Genomic DNA, 24,506 nt, shown 5'->3' with positions numbered 1-24,506 from the left:
TCCCCACGTCACCTCCTATGTACCAAGTACAGGCGGCCACATGTCACATCACCTCCTATGTACCAAGAGGGCGAGTGGGGGCAGGGTGGGGGTCAGAAGACCCTGACACACCTGTGCTCCACACTGTCACCAACAGTACAAGACAGAGTTCTCTGACAAGGGTCAGGAGGGTAGGAGTCAGAAGTGACACAAGGAGAGAATGTGAGGCCAACTTCACGGGCAGGGGAGTGGTCAAACGAAGCAAAGAGAAGGCGATGCAGGTAAGAGAGGGGCTCAGGTAGAAAACACAGAGTTCCCACACACCCCACACCCAGTTCCCCTTAACTAACATCTTACATGCGTATGGTGCATCTGTTACAAGTAATGAGCCAATATTGATACATTACTACCGACTGAAGTCCACATTTTGTTCCGTTTCCTTAGTGGTTTTTTTGTTTTTTTTTTAATTAATGTTATGATAGATTACAACCTTGTGAGATTTCAGTTGTACATTTTTGTTAGTCATGTTGTGGGTACACCACTTCCCCCTCTGTGCCCTCCCCCCACCCCCCCTTTTCCCTGGTAACCACCGATCAGATCTCCTTATCAATATACTAATTTCCACCTATGAGTGGAGTCATATAGAGTTCGTCTTTCTCTGACTGGCTTATTTCGCTTAACATAATACCCTCGAGGTCCATCCACGTTGCTGTGAATGGGCCAATTTTGTCTTTTTTTATGGCTGAGTAGTATTCCATTGTGTATATATACCACATCTTCTTTATCCAATCATCAGTTTCTGGGCATGTAGGCTGGTTCCACGTCTTGGCTATTGTAAATAATGCTGCGATGAACATAGGGGTGCAACGGACTCTTGAGATTTCTGATATCAGGTTCTTAGGATAGATACCCAGTAATGGGATGGCTGGGTCATAGGGTATTTCTATTTTTAACTTTTTGAGAAATCTCCATACTGTTTTCCATAGTGGCTGTACCAGTTTGCATTCCCACCAACAGTGTATGAGGGTTCCTTTTTCTCCACAACCTCTCCAACATTTGTCACTCTTGGTTTTGGATGTTTTTGCCAATCTAACGGGTGTAAGGTGATATCTTAGTGTAGTTTTGATTTGCATTTCCCTGATGATTAGCGATGATGAACATCTTTTCATGTGTCTATTGGCCATATTCATATCTTCTTTTGAGAAATGTCTGTTCATGTCCTCTGCCCATTTTTCGATTGGGTTGTTTGTTTTTTTGTTGTTAAGCAGTGTGAGTTCTTTGTATATTATGGAGATTAACCCTTTGTCGGATAAGTGGCTTGTAAATATTTTTTCCCAATTAGTGAGCTGTTTTTTTGTTTCAATCCTGTTTTCCCTTGCCTTGAAGAAGCTCTTTAGTCTGATGAAGTCCCATTTGTTTATTCTTTCTATTGTTTCCCTCAACTGAGGAGTTACAGTGTCCGAAAAGATTCTTTTGAAACTGATGTCAAAGAGTGTACTGCCTATATTCTCTTCCAAAAGACTTATTGTCTCAGGCCTAATCTTTAGGTCTTTGATCCATTTTGAGTTTATTTTGGTGTGTGGTGAAAAAGACTGGTCAATTTTCAATCTTTTGCATGTGGCTGTCCAGTTTTCCCAGCACCATTTGTTGAAGAGACTTTCTTTTCTCCATTGTAGGCCCTCTGCTCCTTTGTCGAAGATTAGCTGTCCATAGATGTGTGGTTTTATTTCTGGGCTTTCAATTCTGTTCCATTGATCTGTGGACCTGTTTTTGTACCAGTACCATGCTGTTTTGATCACTGTAGCTTTGTAGTATGTTTTGAAATCGGGGATTGTGATTCCGCCAGCTTTGTTTTTCTTGCTCAGGATTGCTTTAGCAATTCGCGGTCTTTTGTTGCCCCATATGAATTTTAGGATTCTTTGTTCAATTTCTGTGACGAATGTTCTTGGGATTCTGATTGGGATAGCATTGAATCTGTATATTGCTTTAGGTAGTATGGACATTTTAACTATGTTTATTCTTCCAATCCATGTGCAAGGAATGTCTTTCCATCTCTTTATGTCATCGTCAATTTCTTTCAAGAAAGTCTTGTAGTTTTCATTGTATAGATCCTTCACTTCCTTGGTTAAGTTTATCCCAAGGTATTTTATTCTTTTCGTTGCGATTGTGAATGGGATTGAGTTCTTGAGTTCTTTTTCTGTTAGTTCATTGTTAGTGTATAGAAATGCTACTGATTTATGCACGTTAATTTTATACCCTGCTACTTTGCTGTAGTTGTTGATTATTTCTAATAGTTTTTCTGTGGATTCTTTGGGGTTTTCTATATATAAGATCATGTCGTCTGCAAACAACGAGAGTTTTACTTCTTCGTTACCTATTTGGATTCCTTTTATTTCTTTTTCCTGCCGAATTGCTCTGGCCAGCACCTCCAGTACTATGTTGAATAGGAGTGGTGAAAGTGGGCACCCTTGTCTTGTTCCTGTCCTCAGAGGGATGGCCCGTTTCCTTAGTTTTTACCTAGCATCTCTTTACTCCTCCAGGAGCCCACCTCACATCCAGTCATCCCCTTTCCTCAGGCTCCTCTTGGCTGGGATGGTCTCACACTTTCCTGGTTCCAATGGCCGTGACAGCTTTGCGGGGTGCTGCTCAGGGACTTTGCAGACTGTCCCTCTGCTGGGATCTGTCTGATGCTTTCTCATGAGGAGCGCGGGCTTGCGGGTTTGGGGGAGGAAGAGCACAGGGTCAAGTGCCTCCTCCTCACGTCCCGTCAGGGGTCCGTGCTCTCTCGGGACTCGTCTCTGCTGACGTGACCTTGGTGAGCTGGCTGAGGTGTGTTTGCCAGGCCTCCCCTTGTTGTTCTTTCCCTCCCCTTCCGTCCTGTGCTGTTTGGGAGGGCGTCGCTCCGTGCAGCCCATGCTCACGGAGTAGAGAGTTACGCCCCTCCCTAGGGGCAGAGCGTCTGCATACGTTATTTGGAATTCTGCGAGAGATTGGTCTTCTCTCCCTTATTTATTTATTTCAGTGTGGACTCGTGGACATTTATTATACACTTTGGGTAATAACTGAAAGTTGCATTTTTTAATTCTTTTCCTCAAAGTGTTCCAGCCTTGGCCACAGGGGCTCCTCAGTTGCCACTGTGTCCTCTCAACACCCATCACATAGGCTTTTGCTCGCTTCTTTTGAGCACTGCCTTACTTTCTGGCACTATAAGATGCTAAACAATTTTTAGTTTAGTTTTATAGCAAGTTTTGATAAAGAAGGCAACTCTTTCATTTTTAAAATTATTTAAAATACATATTTTATACACTACATGAGAACAACTTTAACAAATACAGAAGTTATAAAGCATGATGTAACAAAGGACTATAAGCCTACCACCTAACACAGACCCAGCACGTTCCGAATCACTGCATCTGCTTTTACACACTGCTCTTCTCCCACTCCTGTGCTCCCCCGATGAAGACTACCCATGACTTTATCATTTCCTTGTTTAATAAAATAAGTATGTATGCTGCATAATATTCCATTTGGAGAATACACCACAACTCATCTATTCTTCTGTCATATGGATTGTTTAGGTTTGCTGTTCCTATTACGAACACTGCTGTTAGATAAATTCTTATATATGTCCACTGGTGAAAATTCTTTTATGTGAAATTCTTGTTAACATCTAGTCCCCCCTCCCAGGTACATACCTAGAAACACAGGGTACAAATTATCTGACTATACAAGATAATGTCAAATTGTTTTCCAAAAAGGAAAAACCACTTTATACTCCCAGTAGCGATGAATGAGTTCCTGTTAATGCAAGAGTATCGTCAGATCTCCATCAGATCTCTTAATTTTTATCAATCAAGTGGGTAGAAATGGTGTCTCACTGAACTCTCAATTTGGATCATTTTCCATATATTTATTGGCCATACATGTTTCCTCTCCTCTGAAATGTCTATGCATGTCTTTTGCCAACTTCTTCTATCAGAGTGACCTTTTCCTGTTTATGGCAGTTCTTTATAAATTCTAGATACCAAACTATTCTTGGTTCTATGTGAGGCAGATATCTTCTCTCAGTTAATGGCATGTTTTTTACTCTCTTGTGGAGTCTCTTGATGAGAAAAGGTGCTCAATTTTAAGAAAGATGAATGTACCAACCTCTTCCTTTATGTTTTTGGTTATCTTACATAACAAACTCTTCCTGAACTCAGAGTCAGAAAGAAATGCTATTATTTTCTTTTAAAAGTTACCTCTACTTCCAGCCAAGGTGGAGTAATGGGGACCCAATTTACCCTCATATTTGCAATACCCAAAAAGAGAAAACAAAACAGAGAACAGATGAAAAGATGGGAAACACAAGGCAATGATGACACCAAGGCCTGAAAGACAGGAAACAATCCATGTGAGCCCCCAGACGCCCCAGTCCTGCCTTGAGCATGTTAGGGGAAAGCAAAAACTAAAGATAAAGTAACTCCATCCCATAACTAAGCTGAGGAAGAATCTGTGCAATATTAAAATATTCAGCAAACAAGAAGGTAAAAGTCAGGGGCCAGACCATTAGCACAGTGGTTAAGTTCAGACATTCTGCTCCGGTGGCCCAGGGGTTCACCGGTTTGGATCTCGGGCATGGACCTACGCACCACTTGTCAAGCCATGCTGTGGCAGGCGTCCCACATATAAAGTAGAGGAAGATGGGCATGGCTGTTAGCTCAGGGCCAGTCTTCCTCAGCAAAAAGGAGGATTGGTGGCAGATGTTAACTCAGGGCTAATCTTCCTCAAAAAAAATTTAAAAAAAGAAGGTAAAAGTCAGTGCCTGGCACCCAAAGATTACCAGGTATGCAAGGAAGCAGAAAACATGATCCACACTGAGAAAAAGTGTCTAAATCAACTGAAACTGCTTCAGATGTTAGCAGCAGCAGGGAAGGGCAATGAAATTATAAGTGTATTCCATGTCAGAAAAGTTTAACACAGGCATGGCAAGGGAGATATGAAAGCTACAACATCTAGGATGAAAACTACACTTGGTGGGATTAACAGCAGATTAGACACTGCAGAAGACAAGACTTGTGAACTTGAAGACATAGCAACAGAAGCTAGTGAAAAAGCCAACAAGAGCTTCAATGAGCTGTGGGGACAACTATGAGCCCCCTAACATCTATGCAACTGGAGGCCCTGAAGAGAGGAGACACAAGGGAGGAGGCAGAGAAATCCTATCAGAAGAACAGCCAGATGGAAACAATACACCTGTCAATCCAAGCAGCTCAACGAATCCTAAGCACAAGAACCATAAAGAACATTACACCAAGGTATCCGATAAATTGCTCACGACTAGTGATAAAGAGAATATCTGGAAAGAAACAAGAAGAAAGACACATTACATACAGAGTGGCAAAGGCAAGGATGACTGCAGACTTCTCGTCAGAAATGAAGCACATAAAAACACAGAGGAGGAACATCTTTCAAGTACTGAGGAAAAAAATGGCAATCTACAGAAGTACAGGTTGCAAAAAAGAAACCTAAGCAAAGCGAAGACATTCTCAGATATTAAAAAGTTGCAAATCAATCCCCAGTAGACCTGCACCACTACATATGTTAAAGGAAGTCTTTCAGGCAGAAGGTAGATAACACCAAACTAAAGGAGGTCCTACACAAAAGAATGGAAAGCACTGGAAATAACAACAAAGGTACCTACGTAAGATTTTTAAAAATTATTTAAATTTCCTTAAAAGGTATAACTGTTTAAGCAAACATAAGAATGCAACGTAGGGTTTATAACCAGAAATGTAAACGGACAACATCATGCAGGCTGGGAAGGGAGAAACGGAAGTGCACCCGTGTGAGGTTCCTGTGCTCCACATCAAGTGGCACAGCATCACTTGAGGACAGACTGTGGTACGCTCAAGATGTGTATGATAAGCTCTAACTCAACCACTACAATAACAAAAGAAGGATAGGTATAATAAGCCACAGAGGAGCTAATCCTAAGAAAAATTAAGAAACGTAAGAAAATACTTGTTTAATCCAAAAGAAGGCAAAAAAAGGAGGGAAAATGAAACAAAGACCACATAAGACAAAAACCAACAGCAAGATGACAGAGCAAACCTAATCCTGTCATTAATCTCACTAAAAGTAAGGCATACTTTCTCAGATTAGACAGAAAAGAAAGGACTAAGCATACACACTGCCAACAATAAACACCCTTGAGAGTCAAAGAAGTGATGAGGAGGACAGCGTATCACAGTGCAGTAGGAAGGGAACACACAAGGGCTGCATCAGCATCGCACACAGCAGACTGCAGAGAAGAACGTTTCCAGGCATACACCAGTCACTTCACAGTGATGCCAGCATGAACTTCCCAAGAGAACAGAATACTTCTAAACGTTTATGCAGCGAACAACAGAGCTTCAAAACATGAAGCAAAACTGCAAGCAGACACAGACAAACCTACAGTTTGACTGGAGACTTCAAACTCCTGCCTCAGCAGCAGAACACACGCTCCTCTCAAGGACACGGGGGCATTCACCGAGACAGATCACATTCTGGACAGAGAACAGGTCTCAATAAAGTTAAGAGGTTTCAAGTTATACAAAGTATGTTCTGGAAGACAGTGGAACTCATTAGAAATAAATAACAGACAGCTCTCTAGATAATTCCCAAATACCTGCAAGCTAAATAATACACTTCAAAATAACCTATGGATCAAGGAAGAAATCAAAAGGGGAGTTAGAAAGCATTCTGAGCCAAATGAAAATGAAAACACAACCTATCAGGATTTATGAGATGCCACTACAGTAGGACTTGGGGAAATTTATGGCAACTAAACGTTTATTACTAGAAAAGACAGATGAATAATCTCAGCTTCTAAAGAAAATAGGAAATTAAACCCAAAGTAAGTGTAAGAAATGAAATAAAAGATCACAGCAGAAACCAATGAAATAGAAAACAGAAAAAAATTACTGAAACCAAAAGCTAGTTCTTTGAGATTTTTGATAAACTTCTAATCAGACACATCAGGAAAAAAAAATAGAAGGCACAAATGACTAATAGCAAGAATGAGAGGTGACATCACTAGATTCTACAGATATTAAAAGGCTAACAGAAATATTATAAACAGCTTTATGCCAGTAAATTCAGTAACTCAGACAAATCAGCTGAAAGACACAAACCCTCAAAGCCTTTGTAATCTGCTGGTGGGAGTGTAAAATGGTACCACCACTTTGGAAAGCATTTTGGCAGTTCCTTTAAAGGTAAAACATTCATTTACTTTTGATTTAGCCATCCCACTCCTAGATGTTTACCCAAGATAAAAGGAGGTAAGCATCTACACAAACATCTACACAAGAGCTTGCAGCAGCTTTGTCTGGCATGCCTGACACCTGAAACCACCCCAACATCCACAAACAGGTGAAGGGATAAAGAAAGCATGGCACGTTCACACAAGGGCTGCCTCAGCAACCAAAAGGAGTAACCACTGATACACACAACACGGACAAATCTCAAAAAAAAGAGTACACAATGCTGCTCCTTTTATACAAGACTCTACAAAACGCAAAGTAATCTATAGTGACAGAAGCAGATGAGCAGTGATTTGGGGACAGGGAGTGGGGGTGGGGGATTGTTAGGGGGGACCCAGAAACTTTTGGGTTTGATGGATGCATTCACTATCTTGACTATGGTAATGGTTTCACGAGGGTAAACATGTGGCAAAACTTATCAAATTATACACTTAACATACATGTAGTTTACTACACCTCAGTAAAGCTGATTTTAAAAAATCAAAATGTTTTACAGTTTCACTCTTCGCACTGAAGTCCCCTGATCCATCTGGAAGTGGATTTTTGGGGAAGGAGAAGCGGGACTCCCACCATCCTCAGCACCATGGTGTTCACATGGCCCCTCTCCCACTGGCCATAACACTTCTGCTTAAGTCCCAATTCTGTGCACACTTCTGGTCTTTCTGGTCAGTTCTAAGGCCCTTTTCTCTGTGTCTGTGTGTGTGTGTGGGGGGAATAACAGGACTGTAGTCAACGTCTGTACAGACTCCATGGGGATGTTCCCAAGACTGACACACAGTCTACACTCGCATTTCCCCAATTGCATCCTTCACAGCTTTCCTTCCACCCAGGGTCCAATCTAGGACCACACACCGCATGTGGTTATCATGTTTAAGCATAGAAGAGTTTTTAAATTTTTCATCACATAGACATTTTTGAAGAATTCAGGTCAATTTTGCAGAACAGTCTTCAATTTGGATTTGATGTGACTGCTGGTTCTGATCACTTGTCAGATAAGGTTATCTGGCAGATTTCTACACCAAGATACTTTTCCCTTCATTATTAAGTAATTTGTGGATGAAGCTTTGAGGGTAGTGTCAATACCCTGCTCCCCTTATCTGCATCCACCAACGATTCTCACCTGAACCAATCAATAAAACAGTGTCTGCAAATTGAGGCTCTTCCATTTCTGATGGTTCCTTCTGCATTTTTCTGTGAAGCTTAACTCATGTGTAGTATTACAGTCTCATGAAGTCTCCCGCCCTCCTCCCATGTGCTGTAATCATTATTCAGTTTGAGGTTCTAATTGTCCCAAAGTTTGCCAATAGACGCCCTTCAAGCTTGCTCCTGTGTCCTGTGGACAGGTGCCGACGGTTTCCTTTCAGCCACAACGTGTTCTAGACTCTCTCTCTCTTCCTGCCCCTCCCTGGAATCAGCCATCTCTCCCTAAAGCCTGGGCCTCTCTCACTGGGCAACGATACCTAGAAACCATGATCTGGGTGCCAGGTGTGCTCACTGCTTTGGGTTGTCACTACTTCCAGGCACTTTGTGTGAGTTTTGTTATTTGCAGGACAAATGCCCTCCTTCAAGAATATTTTACTCAGTCTCTGCCCTTTGCTATTCTGTGAATTCTTGAGTCAGCTCGTCACGTTGGAAGAAAAGCCCTGTGGATTTTGACTGGAATTCCACTGAACCTAAAGCAACTTTGGGAGAAGTGACATCTTAGTGAGTCATCCTCTCCATGAAACACACAATGTCTCCACTTGTTCAAGAATTCTTCAGTGTCCTCCAACAAAGTTTTAAAACTTCCTACATACACATCTTACCTGGCTTAAAGATTTATTCTCAGATACCTTTTTTTTTTGAGGAAGATTAGCCCTGAGCTAACTACTGCCAATCTTCCTCTTTTTGCTGAGAAAGACTGGCCCTGACCTAACATCCACGCCCATCTTCCTCTATTTTATACGTAGGACGCCTACCTCAGCATGGCTTTTGCCAAGCGGTGCCATGTCTGCACCCAGGATCTGAACCGGCGAACCCTGGGCCGCCGAGAAGCGGAACATGCGCACTTAACCACTGCGCCACCCGGCCAGCCCTCAGATACCTTATTAGCTAGGGGTTTACTGGCTATCGTAAACACAGTATTTAAAAAATTACACTCTGGACTTCTCTGGGGCCAGCAGCCGCCTGACCAGGCAACTGGGGCTCAGCAGACGGAGGGCTCTGTATCCAACCAGCAGTTCATAGGTGGCGACGCCAAGGCACTGGAGCAGCCACAGCTGCCGTATGGCACTGGCATCCCTAAGTGGGTCTCTGCGCACACAGGGTTCAGCTCCCTGTCCACGACCACTGCGCCAGGGTCACACTCAACGCCCCAGTGGATGTCTTTGAGCCCCAGAGAAAGCTGCACACGGAGGGATTCCAGAGCCCCAAGTGGGGCGAGGAAACAGAGTTCACCTTTCAGAAGTCCACCAAGGCCTGGAATCTTACCAGCTCTTGGAGGTTTTCTGTACTGGGAGTGAGAGGCACCAAAGGGGCAGAACACACACAGAAGGAGACGGGCACTCTAGCTGTGGAGGTCTAGACCAACATGCCAAGGAACCAAGCTGCCATCCCAGCCCAAGAAGTGCCCCTTTTGCCAGAGCATCAGCCATGTGGCAGCCCCAGCTCCCAGGGAAAGCTAGCCTACTTTCAGGCAGACGAAGAGATCCACAGCCCTGCCCTACAACAAGGCCCAGAACTGAGCAGTGGGTGGGGCTCTCCTTCTGCATCCATCAGCAGTGGAGAAAGGGGGGAAGAGTGGGGAAGCGAGTACTGCCACACTTCTCCGGTCAGGTCCACAGCATCACCCCTCTTCCCTCTCGAGGGGGAGGAGGTAAGGCAGAGAAACTCCAACTAGGCTCTGTGCAAGCACACTTGAGGGCCTCAGGGAATCCCTCCAGAACCTGCATGCTTTACTGGAGCCTCCACCCCCAGAATCTCCAGCTTTTGAAAGTAGCCTGGACAGGGAAGTTGTTTTCCTTTTAAAGGATATGTAGTAATGACACTTCCCACATCAGAGTGAAAAGATTAAAAGCATGAGACCAGACTGATGGACCCAACCCACACACCACCACACTGTGGGAAGGACTCTCGGGGATGAGGCAGGGTTTTCCACCGCCAGTCTCCTCATAATCCACTCTTAGGGGACGATGCTGGGAAGTGCCCCAGGCAATGGGCTGAGACGAGCAGCAAAAGGGGTGATTGGGGCAACAGCTACAGTCCTGCTGCTCCTAAGCTCACTTCCACTCCGCTCTGGGCCAACACGGTTTATTGCTCCCTTGGATAACTGCACCTCGGGGCCCACTTTCTCAGGGTCTCAACCACACTGGCCAGATGCAAATGACAAATCTTGTGCATTTTAACTTTTTCTTGATATAAACATTATGCTTTTCTATTTCTGTGTATTCTGGTCCAAGGCCCTCATTCCTGCACTGTTCTCAGGTCCATGAGCAACCTCAGGGGTGAGTTGGCAGCAGCTGCAGGACCACGCAGCAGCTGCAGGACCACACAGCTGCAATCCTTTTTGCTGTCTTATCGCCACGGAGGACTACTATTTGGAGCACCATACCCTCCTGAACCACCTCATTTTTGTCAATTAGAGCTGACTTCTCTCCCAAACCCTCAATGTTTCATAGGAGACTAGGTTTTAACTGGGGTGCCTCATGACTTGATCTCCTCCTTTTGGAAGACTGGGAATTAGTCTGAGCAGGAAAGGTAGTGCAGAGAGGTCAGGAGAGGCAGGGCCAGAGGAAGGCGGTGAGAAGAAGCCACAGCTACATGAGAGCTGTCTACAACGGTGATGAAGGATTCCTTTTCTGGACCTCCAATCCCAGGACAGACTCACTTCATCTACCAGATCCATCACTGGGTTGGGCCAGGCCTAGCAACAGAACAGGGATTATGAGTGTTTGTTGGTCAGGACAGGTTTTAAGAAGGATACCTCTACACCCATCCCAAGCCGCCCAGGGGTGTTATTTGAAGCAAGGATCTCTCCTTGGGCTCTCCTGCCTTGGCCTACAGAGAGACCACAAGCAAGGGCTTCTCCAGGGTGCCAGGAGCCAGCATCCCGCCCTGCTGCACCAGTGGCAAGTGTCCTGCAGCTGAGATAAAGGGTTCAGGACACGTGCTGTGACTCACCGTGTGGGAACAGGGCGAATGCACTGGAAGGCAGTGGGTGATGAGTCTGATCTTGGATTCTTGTCGCCTTCACAGCTGCCCCCTCTAGTGAGTGTGTGTTGGACTTGGAGGACTTCACAAGCCACTGATTTGCTCATCACTAGGCGGCCTAGTTTGCACAGATAGAACATGTTGGTCTTTCTCCATGTTCTTCTGGGGCTTTATTCTTTATAAACTTTTTGTATTGAGAAAAAAATAGCCAGAGCATCTCTGACAAAGGTTCTGCACCAGGCAAAGGACCAGAAACAGAGGCTCGGGGTGTGTCCTGAAGCAGGTGTCTGAGCCATCTTTTCTTTTGTGGCTCCTTCCCCTATTTCCTGTTTTGGACCAGATGTTCTATCCTAAAAACTTGACTCCTACCCTATTCCCGCCCTCTATCCTCCATCGCCCCCCACCCCAAAAAAAGCCCATACACACACTTATTTAATTTGTGGGATGTCCCCACAACTCCTAAATGATGTGTGCAAAAATTCTGAAGACGCCAGAAACACTCCATCCTTTGTTCCCAACCTCCTGAGTCAAGAGCATGCCTTGACGTGATTCATATCAAACACACTGCTGTATTTGGATGATCAAACCTACTTTAATCTCTAATCCTAGGGTTGAGAGAAGAAATGGGGGGCCTCCCATGTACAAAATGGGGTCAGGAGGCCAAGAAAGGGAAAATGACTGTATCCCCAAGTCACTCAGAAACTTTTATGCAGGTGTAAGAAACTTATGTCAAAGCAGCCACAAGATTGTTTACTAGGAGATAGATGAACATAACTTCATGTTTACTGCTAGAAATTGAAGCTGTGTGTGAAATCCTGAATCCCCTCTTTCCCTGGGAAAATGCAATGAGTAAATACTTACTGGTATGGGGGGGAGAACTACATTTTCTTTTTTGGGAGGGGAGGGTGATGATTAGCCCTGAGCTAACATCTGCCACCAATCTTCTTTTTGCTGAGGAAGATTGGCCCTGAGCTAACATCCGTGCCCATCTTCCTCTATTTTATGTGGGACGCCTGGCTTGATAAGCATGTGTAGGTCAGCACCCGGGATCTGAAGCAGCGAACCCCAGGCTACCAAAGCGAAACCATGCAAATTTAACCACTGCGCCAGCGGGATGGCCCAAGAACTACATTTCCTAACTTACCACTGTTGGTGTAATGAACTGATTTTATATTTTCATCTTAAGCTAGCTATCTGGGTAAACTCTCCAATTTATCTTCTGGGTTTCCTGTGTAAGAAAACTATATCATGGGGCCGGCTGGGTGGCACAGCGGTTAGTGTGCACGTTCCACTTTGGCAGCCTGGGGTTTGCCGGTTCGGATCTCGGGTGCAGACGTGGCACCGCTCATCAAGCCATGCTGTGGCAAGTGTCCCACATATAAAATAGAGGAAGATGGGCACGGATGTTAGCTCAGGGCTGATCGTCCTCAAGAAAATAAATAAACAAAAATTTAAAAAATTATATCATGAGCAAGTAACAGTTTTATTTCTTCCTTTTCCCTCCTCATTCTTTAAATTTCCCCACCTTGTCTTCTGTGCTAGCTAGGACATCCCAAGCCACAGTGGAGAGAAATGGTAATGGTGAGGCTGAAGATGACGTGGACCCAACAGGAGTCCTGATGCCAGGCAGTGGGGAGGATAAACCTGTGTGACCACCTTGGAACACACCCCTATGCACACTACAGCAGCTGGCGTCATTCTGCCAGAGGAGCATTTGCACACTCCACAAAACTCAATTCCACTCTAGGTTGTGTACCAGAAGACATGGACTAGGGTATCATCGAGGCACTGTCCCTCACAGCAGAAAACCAGAAGCAAGCCACAGCTCCTTACAACAGACAGAACTGTTTAGAAGACAGCGATGAAAATCACTGAACTACACTGTGCCAACACAGAGGAATCTCAGGAACACGCTGGGTCAAAAAAGGAAAGTTGTAGAATACATCCAGTAAGATTGTATGACATATATTCCAAAGTTTTCAGTACTAAAAAGACGCATGGTGTGAGGGCTGGCCCTATGGCCTAGTGGTTAAGGTTGGCACGCACAGCTTCAGCGGCCTGGGTTCAGTTCCGGGAGTAGACCTACACCATTTGTCAACGGCCATGCTGTGGCAGCATCCCACACACAAAATAGAGGGAGACTGGCACAGATGTTAGCTCAGCAAATAAAGAAAGAAAGAACAAACTAGGCAAGGGCATGGGGGAGACAGACTTCAGCGTGTGCTTCTCCCCTGGAGGAAACACTGGGCCAGGTGTAGGGGTGCTGAGGGTGTCCTGCTGCCTCTCTCAGGTGGGCGGGGGTCATGCAGGTTGACCTTAGCGTTCTTTTTTTTTTTTTTTTTTTTTGAGAAAGATTAGCCCTGAGCTAATGTCTGCTGCCAATCCTTCTCTTTTTGCTGAGGAATACTAGCCCTGAGCTAACATCCGTGCCCATCTTCCTCTGCTTTATATGTGGGACACCTGCCACAGAATGGCTTGATGAGCGGTGCCATGTCCGCACCCAGGATCTAAACCGGCGAACCCCGGGCCGCCGAAGCAGAACATGCGCACTTAACCGCTGGCCACTGGGTCGGCCCCGACCTTAGCACTCTTGATACCAAAGTGTTATGTATATTTTTTGGTACTGTAAAACATCTCAGACCATGACTGCCTAAAACAAAATGTGGGAAGCAACCAGGCGTGTAAGAGGACAGAAGTGAACTCAGGTAAAACTGCCCGTTTTCGCCTACCCTCAGGGCAGAGCCCCTCCCTCAGTTTTGGCCTAGATTGTATACACAGGGCACACTCTCCCCTCTCATACCCAACATGCACCATGAGCCTCGACCAGAAGCAGCTGTAAACAAAACAGACTGAAGGGGGAGTACTGTGGAGCTACTTTTGGGGCATCAGGAGTGGAAAGAGGAGTCGGTCCCCCGGCTCTGCCTGGTAGTCCACTCCGTTTTGATAAAAATTTGGTGTCTACCCAAGTCCTTCACCAACATAAGTAATTTAAATTTAAATTTAAATTCTGCTATTTCAGGTTTTTTATCTATCGTCCCAACCAGATCTGTGGAAGGTGGAAGCATCTGGGGCACATTCCTGACCAGTGACCGCCACAGAGGGCAGCTGCACTCCCTCTACAACACTACAACATTCAAATTCAAATCTGTGTTTTTTGCAAAGTTCCACAGCATCTGTGCCTCAGTCTCCTCATTCGTGACATGAGGCTGACCGGCACCTGCTGCACAGGACTACTGTGGCAGCAAACATGCCAATGAATGTAAAAAACACTTTTAACAATACCTGACACTAACATGCGTTTTTTTTAATGCCAACTCCTCCCCTAGGCAGACTGGCTGACCGAGCACAGCAGGTTTCTTTAGCTGGGCACAACACCACCATCATCCAGGCAGCATCTTGGACGACCCTGTACTACAACCTAGAGAGTGCAAGGCAGCCTCTTGGCTTTGAACTTTCTCCTACGATGCCAGCAGTATCACCAGTTGCAGGTAAGCCCAGAACGTGGCATAAAAAGATGAGCCACAATTAAAGATACTTGTGCCCCTTTATAGTGACAAGTGGTCTGCACGCACCCACACGAGACATGATGCAGAAGGCTGGTCAACAGCAAAGCCAAAAGGTTTCTGGACAGAGGGGATTCCTACATCCTCTCTGCTGGTCCAAGCTTAATCTCCATTAGAATGAGTTCACAGAACGCTACCAGAATTATATACTCTGCTTTCCTGGACATAACCTGTTTGCTAAAATAGAGATCTTTACATCTTGATGGTACCCACCAAGTGCGGATCTAAAATAGGAGGAAAATCTGATCTATGTGTGGGGAACGACCAGACAGGAGACGGTCCATTTCTGGAATCCTGGTGAGTTTCTGGGATCCCAGAGAAGAGGCACAGGAAGACCAAGAGAGCAAGTGATCCTTCACATCCTAAAGCAGGGGTTCAAAATGGGAAGCAACGTCACACCCTGGGATATTTAGCAACATCTGGAGACATTTTGGATTGTCCCAACTAGGGCAGAGGGCTGCTACTGGCACCTAGAATGCTGCTCACCATCCTACGTGCAGAGGACAGTCCCCACAACAAACGGCAATGGTGCTGAGGTTGAGAAATCTTGTTCTAAACCAAGTAACTCTTCACTTCAGAATCTCAGTCTGCTGAACCAGTTCCTATCCCAGGGCCTCAGTGGGCCATTTTCCTTGCCTCCGCCCTTGGGCACCCCCAGCTTGCGAGTTCTCACAGAGATGCTGCTCCTTAAAACTCAACAAGGCTTTTAAGCTGGGAGATTTCATTCAACCCCCAGCACCAGGCTGTTCCCCAACATGAAGGCCACAACCTGAGTCACTTGGTTCTACTCGTCACCACCTTCAAAGCTGTGCAAATGTCCTGAATGCCTGAGAAGCCTGCCCTCTGCTGTGGGCCACCAGAGGGCAAGCTCACTGGCTGGGTCCTCTGCTGACCTCTCCCTGGGACCACAGGGGCCAGGGAGTTTTCATCCCCATGTGCCAGTCAAGAGCCCACAGCTTTCTCTGGTCCCATGAAACCTGCGACAGGATGCACCAGACACCTCCTTTGCAATGGGCCCCACAGAACTGTTTGCATCGCCCTGAGGTGTATCTGCTGCTAAAGGGACACTGTGCCATGTAAACTGAGAAACGCTGATTTCTAGTTGCAGCACACATTCAACTGCTTTTGTAGAGGAAAGACGTCAAAGTCAAATCACCAGTTCTCCCTTTCCGCCTGACAAAAGGGCTCATACAGACTCTGAAGACAAGCTTTCCCTCAGCAAAGTGCTAAGAGCACCCCCTCCAACTATGAAAGCACCACTGCGGCTTCTGACTTGAAGGGTTTCCAAAGAGGAAGCAGCACAGTCATTCTTCAGACACAGAGCCCTGCTTCCGAAGAGAGCTCAAAACATTCAGGGCAGAGCCTGGAGCTTCCTGAGCTCCCTGCAGAGCAGCCGGATGCGCCCTTCATCATGCTGCAGTGTCTTCAGGACTCTAAGACCCCAAAAACATCCCCTCCTGCTCCATTGGCCAAACTATTTTGAAGTCCACAGAATTCCAAAAGTTAGACTGTGATCAGTATGAGCACGTCCAACATCACATCCCCTTAGGCCCGGGGGTTTCACAGAAACTAAGCTGGAAGGGGTTGCAGAGGTCACTGAGTTCAAACCCCTTGTTTCACTTAGCCGAGTTTGAAGGGGCCTCCCCAAAGCTGTAAGCAAAGTGTGTGACTGAGGTGGCAGGCACGACAATCAGCAATGTGCTGGAAAAATCAAAATTCATACAAACTCTGAGTTCAGAGACACTACTAGGTAACGTGAAGCTAAGGAAGGTAGCGCTTACGCAAAAAGCATAAAATCACGTTTCTTTTTGTTGAATGAGGCTCTGTAGGCCTTTCAGCATGTGAAGGCAGACTCATAACTGCACCAGGGTGTGGATGTTTCCCTCTCTTTCCCAAAATAAACCAGAGGCTTTGCCTCCCGACACATTCTCCCTCATCAAACACAACCCTGGTTTTCTCTCTTAACAGGTAAATGGCATACCTCCTCCCTGCATCATTTTGTAGATTTTGCTCTCTATGTGGAGCTGAGGGTGTTTGGTTTTGACACATTCAAGCTTGATGGCAACTTCTTCTCCTGCAGCAATGTCCGTACCTTGGCAAAGAAACAAAATCAAACATTAATTATCTGGTGTCTACCACCCAGCCCAATGCTACAACACGCTGGAGAAACAATAAGCACCATTTGAGTCTTCCACCAAGGACCAAATAACAGATGCTCTCTATTTCCCAGCACAAGATGGTGTCAGTGGTCGAAAAACCCCTGTGGAAAATTACCCTTATTTTCACTTTTTAAAACAGAAGTATTTGATATGTACAGGAAGTCATATTTGGCATTCCACCACCCACTTCCATGTCCCCCCTCAGATAATGTCACTAGGTGACCGGACCCAGAGACAGGCCAATAATGCAGTTCTCTCCTTAGGACTCTCATCTTTTCTGGTCTGAACCTTCCTACCCAGCCTGTTGGTCACCCCTGCATTTACCCAGCCAAGGCCAGACTTGGAGTCCCAGGGTAACTCTGCGTGTTCCTGCACCACAGTCTGTGTGCATCCGTTTCTCCACGCTGCCAATAGGCCCATTTGGGTGTGTGTCAGCCTTTCTCTAGACGGAGGGCTGAGTTTTTATCAAACACTCACACAGCCTCAGCTCACCTAGACTGGGTATTGAGCCACACACATCTCAACAGTCAGAGCACTTCTCAAGTGGGCTTGGTTCCCACAAGGTGGCATAAGTCATTACTAACCCATCACAGGCCAGGCCAAGGGATGCCCAGGGAGGCTCAGCAAACCCCTCTCTTCCTGGGGACAGGACATCACTGTGCGTTTCTTCCTGATGCTAGACCAGGAGGGTGAACTCTGTCTTCAAAGCCCTAACTATATGTATACAACATAGCCCTGTCACACAGCTTTTTTCAGTTTCCTGCTAAAATACCTCCCAATTACCAGCCCATGAGTTTAAAGGCAAAATTAAAATTTTTATCTAAAAATCATTGTATTTCTGCTTTACTCTAGTAAGAAACTGCAAACGTGACAACCACCACCCCTCCAGGCTGCACACAAATGCCACAAATGCTCTGTCTGACCCAAAGCTGTGTCTACAAGACCTTCCTCAAGGAGCTTTAACTGGAGAGAATGGGAAAGAAGTCTCACGCAGAACATACCCAACTCTCCTCTTGCTCTCCTCAGAGGTTCCTTCTAAGTATAAAACACTTCAATCCCTCCCAGCAGTATAGTTATTTGTGAATGAATTAACACTGGTTCCAGCAGCCCAGAAAGAACCCAGGACATGTCCTTCCCAGGGAGACTGTAGTGCTGTGCAAAGCAACCTGGCCAGTCGTTGGCGACTCAGTTTCTCTCGCCATCTGAGTTTAGCAGGCTGTTTCACAAGGGAGTTGTGGAGATGCGTGGGTAAATGGTTACAAATCACTTTGAGATTCCCAGACAAAACACAGAGTAAAACCGGCAAGCATTACAATGATACACCTTCAGGAGGGCTGCCTGCTGGAAGTCATGTGTCCAGTAAATGCCCAAGAACCAGAGCAACAGTCTCCTCTTGTCTGCTCAGATGGCTGCATGAGTGTGGCCATTTCCAGAGAGCCTGGATCCAAAACCGGTTGCCGATACCAGGGTTCCATGGGAATAACCACCATTTGATCACTGCCAGTGACCATTCTAGATTTAAGAACTTCATTTATCATTCCACAAAGACTCTTTTGGGCACTCAGAAGAAAGACAGGCAATACATTTTGTTCCTCCTGCCTGCAGTTGGGACAATCTATCCAATTACAAGAGAAATGACTTCATCGTTAAATGTACTGTGCAAACGAAAAATGAACTCAGAGTTCCTGTGAGGACCTGGAACTCTGAACTGAACTCGCCAGCCCAGGAAGAAGGGATGACTCATCTTACTAATCACATCAGCAATTCCCTGCTCCCCAGAGCAAGAGCCTAGCCTCTGGGGGGAGCACTCTTGCCCCTCCAATTATGTCAGCAGTGCCGCCTTGTCAGGAGGCAAGGCCTCAATGACAAGACAGCCTGGGCCCATGCAGGCTATCTACCAGACTAGCACCTTCCAGAAGGAAGAGAACATTTCTAGCTCCACTCTACCATGGCTGATAAAGCTAACGTCTGACAGTCATCCTGGCAATACTAACAGCCTTGGCGACAAACGATCACAGGCATCTGTGGAACACAATATGAATTCCATCCTCCTATCAACGGTCCAGTCCTCCCACAGGATCACACGAGCAACAGAGCCAGGCCTCTGCAGGATCACAGAAGATGCGAAGGTTGCCCCAAGTCTGATGACTCAAAGAGGAGAGGCTGGATGTGGCCTCTAGCACACACTCGTCTGGGAGGTCTTAGCCCACGGGAGAAGTACCAAGCAGCAGAGCTTCAAGTTCTGTGCATTCCATGGGAACCAAACTTCACAGGCTACTGAGTAAAACTGAGGTCCACCAGCGTGCAGCCCTCCAGCCCTGCCCCTGCTCCAGGCTGACCATGGCCCCTGTGCTCCACTGGTGGTGTTGCTCCAAGTCTAGTCCTCAAACTGCCACCAGTCCACAGAGGGACAAATACAGGATAGTGAGGAAGCACCACAGAGCTCCAACAGCAACATGACATGCTGCAGCATTTTAATTTTATTTTACAGAAGTATTCGTCTCCAACAGATTGGAAATTACAAAACCTGGTCCTTCACCACAGGTAACTTTTAGAAGTATGTACTTCTAGATGAGGAACAAGAATTTAGAAGATACCACTGAGCTCTGGGTTCCAGGTTCAGGACAAGTCAAAACCAAGTAGCGTGTACATATTCACTTACACTGTCTGCATCTCCTGAGGGGTTTTGATCTCCCAACAACCCCAACTCTTCTGTGCAGCTTAACAGCCCCAACCAGACAAGAGTCCCCGCACAAGACAAAATGTTCATCTATGTTTAGACACAGATCCATGCTGGTCCTAGGAAAAGAAAACTATGTCCCTCAAGTTGAGCAGACAAAGGCAGATGGTCAATTAAGAGCACCTAATCCCAAGTTTGTCCCTGATCTGGGCCAGGAAGGTAACTCCCACTGAGGACTGTCTCATCGATGAAGAAACAGGGAGAGGCCTCAGAAGAGCAGGGCAAAGGTCCTCCTCACAGGGCAGCTGTTGACAAGGCAGCTGATGCAGGACCATGACTTCTCATTAAAAATGTTCAGGCCACCACCCGAAGAATGCAGGCAGATGACAATGAAAACTGCAGCGAGGACACGCGCCTGCTCTCCTCTCCTGGCCAGCCAGCCAGCCACCATTTTGGAACTCCTACGGCGTGCCAGGTGTCTTGCTAGATATCGCTGAAGAGAAACGAAAGTCAGCAAGGGGAAAACACGAAAATCAAACGTGACGAGATTAGTAAGCTTTAGCTCCCAAAAGGTCTTTGTGTACATCATGAAGTCAGACCACACAGTCCGTCCAGGTAACAGGTGGATGGACCAAGCCATGCTCTGATAAAGTGATGGAGCAACAGGATCAAGTACAAATGCTACCAGCTGGCAGGAAGAAAACCCCTGTTCTGCCAATCACGAATAGGGTGGGGTCCGAGGACCCTGCTGACTGCCTCTAGAAGACATGCATGAGAACAGAGCTCCATGGGAACAGGGGGCTCATGCTGCCCCTCTGGCACTTGGCGCCTCACAGGCACTCCACGAACACCAGCTGAACCAAACAGCAACTGTGCCGGCTGGCACCACCACACAGCCTGGGCCCCGGCACACTGCCCGCACACACTCTTCTCCCCTCAGCTCCAGTGGGCACACTAGAGTTTGAAACACATGGTCCACATTAAGATCACTGGTTTTCCCTTTGTTTTCAAATGTATAAGAGGTACACTGCCAGCAAAGTGAAAGAACTTCTGGTTCCCACTGCCTCAAACACACCAGCTCCAGCAGCAAGGGGGAACAAGCACGTGGAAGCTAAAGCTGAGGAAGGCACAGGGCTGAGCAGGCTTCGCCTTATGCCACCTGCAATTCCAAGTGCAGTGACGTCCGAAGTGTGTGCTGCACAAGGTATGGGAGCTCTGAGGCCTTCCCGGCCTGCCTTTCCCAAGAGCCTTCCGGATCTGGCAAGCTTAGAGGAAGGTAGACCAAGGAGAGAGACTGCACGTTTTGGGGGTCTGTGGTAGCTCAAGTCTAGTACATATACTTCCTGAAGCCCAGATATTAGAGAAATAGCCCAAGATATCGCCCTGCTTTGAAGGGGCAATTTGGGGAAGGACTGGAATAACCTAGCAGGGCACAGTGCCGCATGACCATGTCAGCACAGCAGGCCACTGGGAAGGCAGACCAATACTGGGCCTTCTTGGTCGATGAGGCTCTTGGCAAGCTGAAGGACAGCCCTCCCTACTCCCAGTTTCAAACGTCTTGAGAGCACAGAAAGTTCCAGGCAGAAATCCAAGACCCCAAACACCAGGCTCAAAACAAGGTGAACCTACCTGGAGGAGTCAAGGCCTTCTGATCAACAGCAAAAGGGTGGCAGCAATGATTTTAATTGTAATCACACTAGAACACGTAGGACACACCAATTTTCAAGATCACAACTCAATTCTTTAACTAATGCCTGACTAGTTGCCTAAACAAATAGAAAAAGCTATGCTACAGATGATTCGATCCATCCCATGGTCTTTGGACCAGCCTCTTTGACCCTTAACAACAGTATATGGTGAGCTTCCTCAGATCCACCTTTCTAGCCAAACCTTACTCCAGCTAACAAGATCACTTCACATTTTCTCGGTGAGGTCGTGCGCAGCCTGAAAGGACGGCCCTGTGGGCCAAGAGCCAATACTGACTGAGGAAGATGGGATGTGCCCAACCCCACACAAGAGACTCTTAAGTGCACGCCGATGGGTGGGCTGTGTGTGTGCCCGGAGCCACAGTCCACCCACCTCAGAACACAGCCGAAGGAGACTGAGGACAGACCCTTCTGGGACCAGTCAGCCTGTCTGCATCGAGCGCTACCGGTGTGCCCAGCACCAGGGGAGGCAGGAAGGACGCAGCGGTGAATAAGCAGAGAGGGTCCCCCACAAAGCTCCCACTCCCGAGAAGGGCTCACACCTCTGTGAATACTCGGTGACAACCGCTCCACGATGCGGCTGTCCGAAGCACAGAGCTGTCTGGCAAGGTCTCAGACCAAAGGACGAGAAGTTTCATAATGTCTACTTTCCGATCCCTGCGTAAGAGTGGCTAATGGACTGGCCTTTCAGTACAGTTCCTAAGTCCTAGATTAAAACTTCTGCCAAAATCTATTCTTCTATAAATAAGGCAAACAGCTTGCATTTACCCAGCACTTTGCCTCCCAAAACGCTGCTGAGAAAGCAGCCGGCTGACTACTGGATATAAATATTTAAATAGTAAATTCCAAATGTCTCCGAAGTGTTTCTTACTCAACAAGACAGTGAGGCAGAAGAATAGGTTCAACGGCTCCCCGATGGCAGTGACCGGGCTACCCAGTGGGGTCACCAGGCGCCGGAAGCAGTTAGGAACGACCCGAACACGGCGACTCCTCTCAGCGCTGCCACCCCCAGCCCTGCGTCTCCTCCAGATGACAAGAGGGACGGCTGCGGCGGCGAGCGCACACCCTTGGGTCGTCCGAAAGGCGCAGCCCGAGGCACTGCCCACACCGGAAGCTCTTCCCGAGCCCCTGACAGGTGCGCCGCCCAAACAAAACGCCAGAGAGGGGCTGTGAGCCACACGACACGCGGACCCCCGAACGCGCCGACGCCAGTCCTCCTGCACACCCACCGCGCGCCAGGCGGCACCTCCCCAAACCCAGGCGGTGGGCAACGACTTACACACTGCAGAAAAGTTATTTTGAAATTCCCAACTTTCAGATTCAGGCCCACCTTTCCTCACACACGTGTGTGCGCGTATTCTCTCACTGCACACCCGAAACAATCCAGAACCTTCAAGTCCCACGCGTGTTTTTAGGCTCTACCTTGCGAATTTCCAAAGCCGCGGGGCAGGCGCGCGGGCAGGGCTTCCTGCTCCCCGCCCCTCGTCCTGCCGGCACCCTCACCCCGACCTCGGCCCGTCGCCTGACTCACGCCCGGCCGGGCGCAGGGGCCCGGGACCGAGCTCGGACGCGCGACACGTCCCCAGCCGCCACGCAGCGCCGCCCCGCCGTCGGGGGCCCACGGGCCGGCCGGCCCGAGCGCACGGCCGCACAGGCCCGGGGGACGCGGGAGCCTCGCGCCGGCCTGGGCTCCCGCGCCCGCCCGCACGTGCCAGGACGCGGGGCCGCACGACGCCCGACGGCCTGCGCCCGCCCGCGGGGACACCGCCACCCGGGCGCGGCGCGCTGGGGCAGGTGCCGCGGGGCCGGCTCCCACCGCGGCCGCGGCGCCCGGCCCGGCCCGGGGGAGGCGCCTCACCGAGATAGATGTCTCCGAAGGAGCCGCTGCCGATCTTGCGGCCCAGCCGGTACCTGTTCCCGACCCTGAGCTCCATGGCGGCGGCGGCGGCGGCGGGCCCGGCTCGCTCCTGCCCTCCCGGCCGCTTCCTGGGTCTGAGCTCGGGGAGGCGGCGCCGCCGCTGCCGCTACTGCGGGTCCGGCTGCCGGCTCCGCCCCCCTCACGGCCCCGCTTTCACCATGGCTTTCTGGCCGCCCCGCCGCTCCCAGCGCCTCAATACGGGGCGGAGGGGACAGTGCGAGCGCCGCCGCCCCTGCTCCGGGCCCCACCGGCCCCGCTAGCCCTCTCCCCGCCGCGGATGGACTCGGATCTCCCGGGCCTGAATCCCCCTTCAGCTGCCTAAAGGAGCCGCCGCCATCGCGCTGTGACGTCACTTCCCCTAGCAACCCGGTGGGGCCGGGCCGCGCTGCCCGAGGGGCGGGGCCGCGCAGCTCGAGGGGCGGGGCCGCGCAGCCCGAGGGGCGGGGCCGGGGGCGAGCGCACCCCGGCGAGACCCTTTGTCGCTTTGCCCTTCTGTCCGCGAGCGGCCGGGGGCGGGAGCCCAGCGTCAGACCCTGTCCCACATGCAGGCTCCACGTGCTCGCGTAGGGAGCTCGCTTGCCCACACAGGAGGAAGCCAGTGGCTCTTCGCGACAGGCCTGGGACAGGCCTCCAGGCAGTGCCCTTAGCAGGAGGGCACGAGAGGGGCCGAGCCCGTCGCTCCAGGACCCTGGCACCCGCAGCCTCGGGACTCTCCAGGAGGAGGCCGCCCTTCCTGGTCCGGCGGCTGGAGGGACACAGGCCGGGCCACAAGGGACCCCGGGGTGCACGGGCGTCTTGGGGTGGCCGGGGGCTGGCTGGGGACGTCTACTGTGCGGTTCCTCTCCCGTCCTACTGTGCCAAGTCCCTGGCTTGCAGCTCAGCCTGCTGTCACACCTGAAAGGTGAAGGGGAAGCTACCAGGGTTTCAAAGGGTAAGCCCGGACTGCCTGCCTCTCCAGTCCCATGGGCCTGGAGAGTGAGACAACGTTTTTCTCTACTTTGTGTTGAGTCTGAATGTTCTTCCTTGC

At 48.6% G+C, this 24,506-nt stretch overlaps 1 protein-coding gene across 10 annotated transcripts in view; it reads right to left on the bottom strand.

The window, feature by feature from the left end:
• The window catches only part of CSNK1D (casein kinase 1 delta), a 40,107-nt gene extending 16,180 nt beyond the window's left edge, over window positions 1–23,927 (bottom strand). For 2 of the 10 annotated variants that reach the window (XM_070561309.1, XM_070561310.1), the window contains exons 1-2: window positions 22,433–22,714; window positions 16,998–17,108 (exon numbers count right to left, since the gene is read on the bottom strand). In XM_070561309.1, coding sequence (XP_070417410.1) covers window positions 16,998–17,013 — 16 coding nt within the window. In that variant the 5' untranslated portion in view covers window positions 17,014–17,108; window positions 22,433–22,714. Of the gene's footprint in view, window positions 1–16,997; window positions 17,109–17,759; window positions 20,746–22,432; window positions 22,715–23,419 lie in introns of those variants that run through there. The other 8 variants (XM_070561305.1, XM_070561307.1, XM_070561306.1 and 5 more) reach the window with 8 other exon arrangements.
• Window positions 23,928–24,506: the final 579 nt, after the last annotated feature.

This window comes from Equus przewalskii, chromosome 10 (assembly GCF_037783145.1).
Source record: "Equus przewalskii isolate Varuska chromosome 10, EquPr2, whole genome shotgun sequence".
Taxonomy (NCBI): Eukaryota; Metazoa; Chordata; class Mammalia; order Perissodactyla; family Equidae; genus Equus; species Equus przewalskii.
This window is presented reverse-complemented; position numbering and strand designations above follow the sequence as displayed.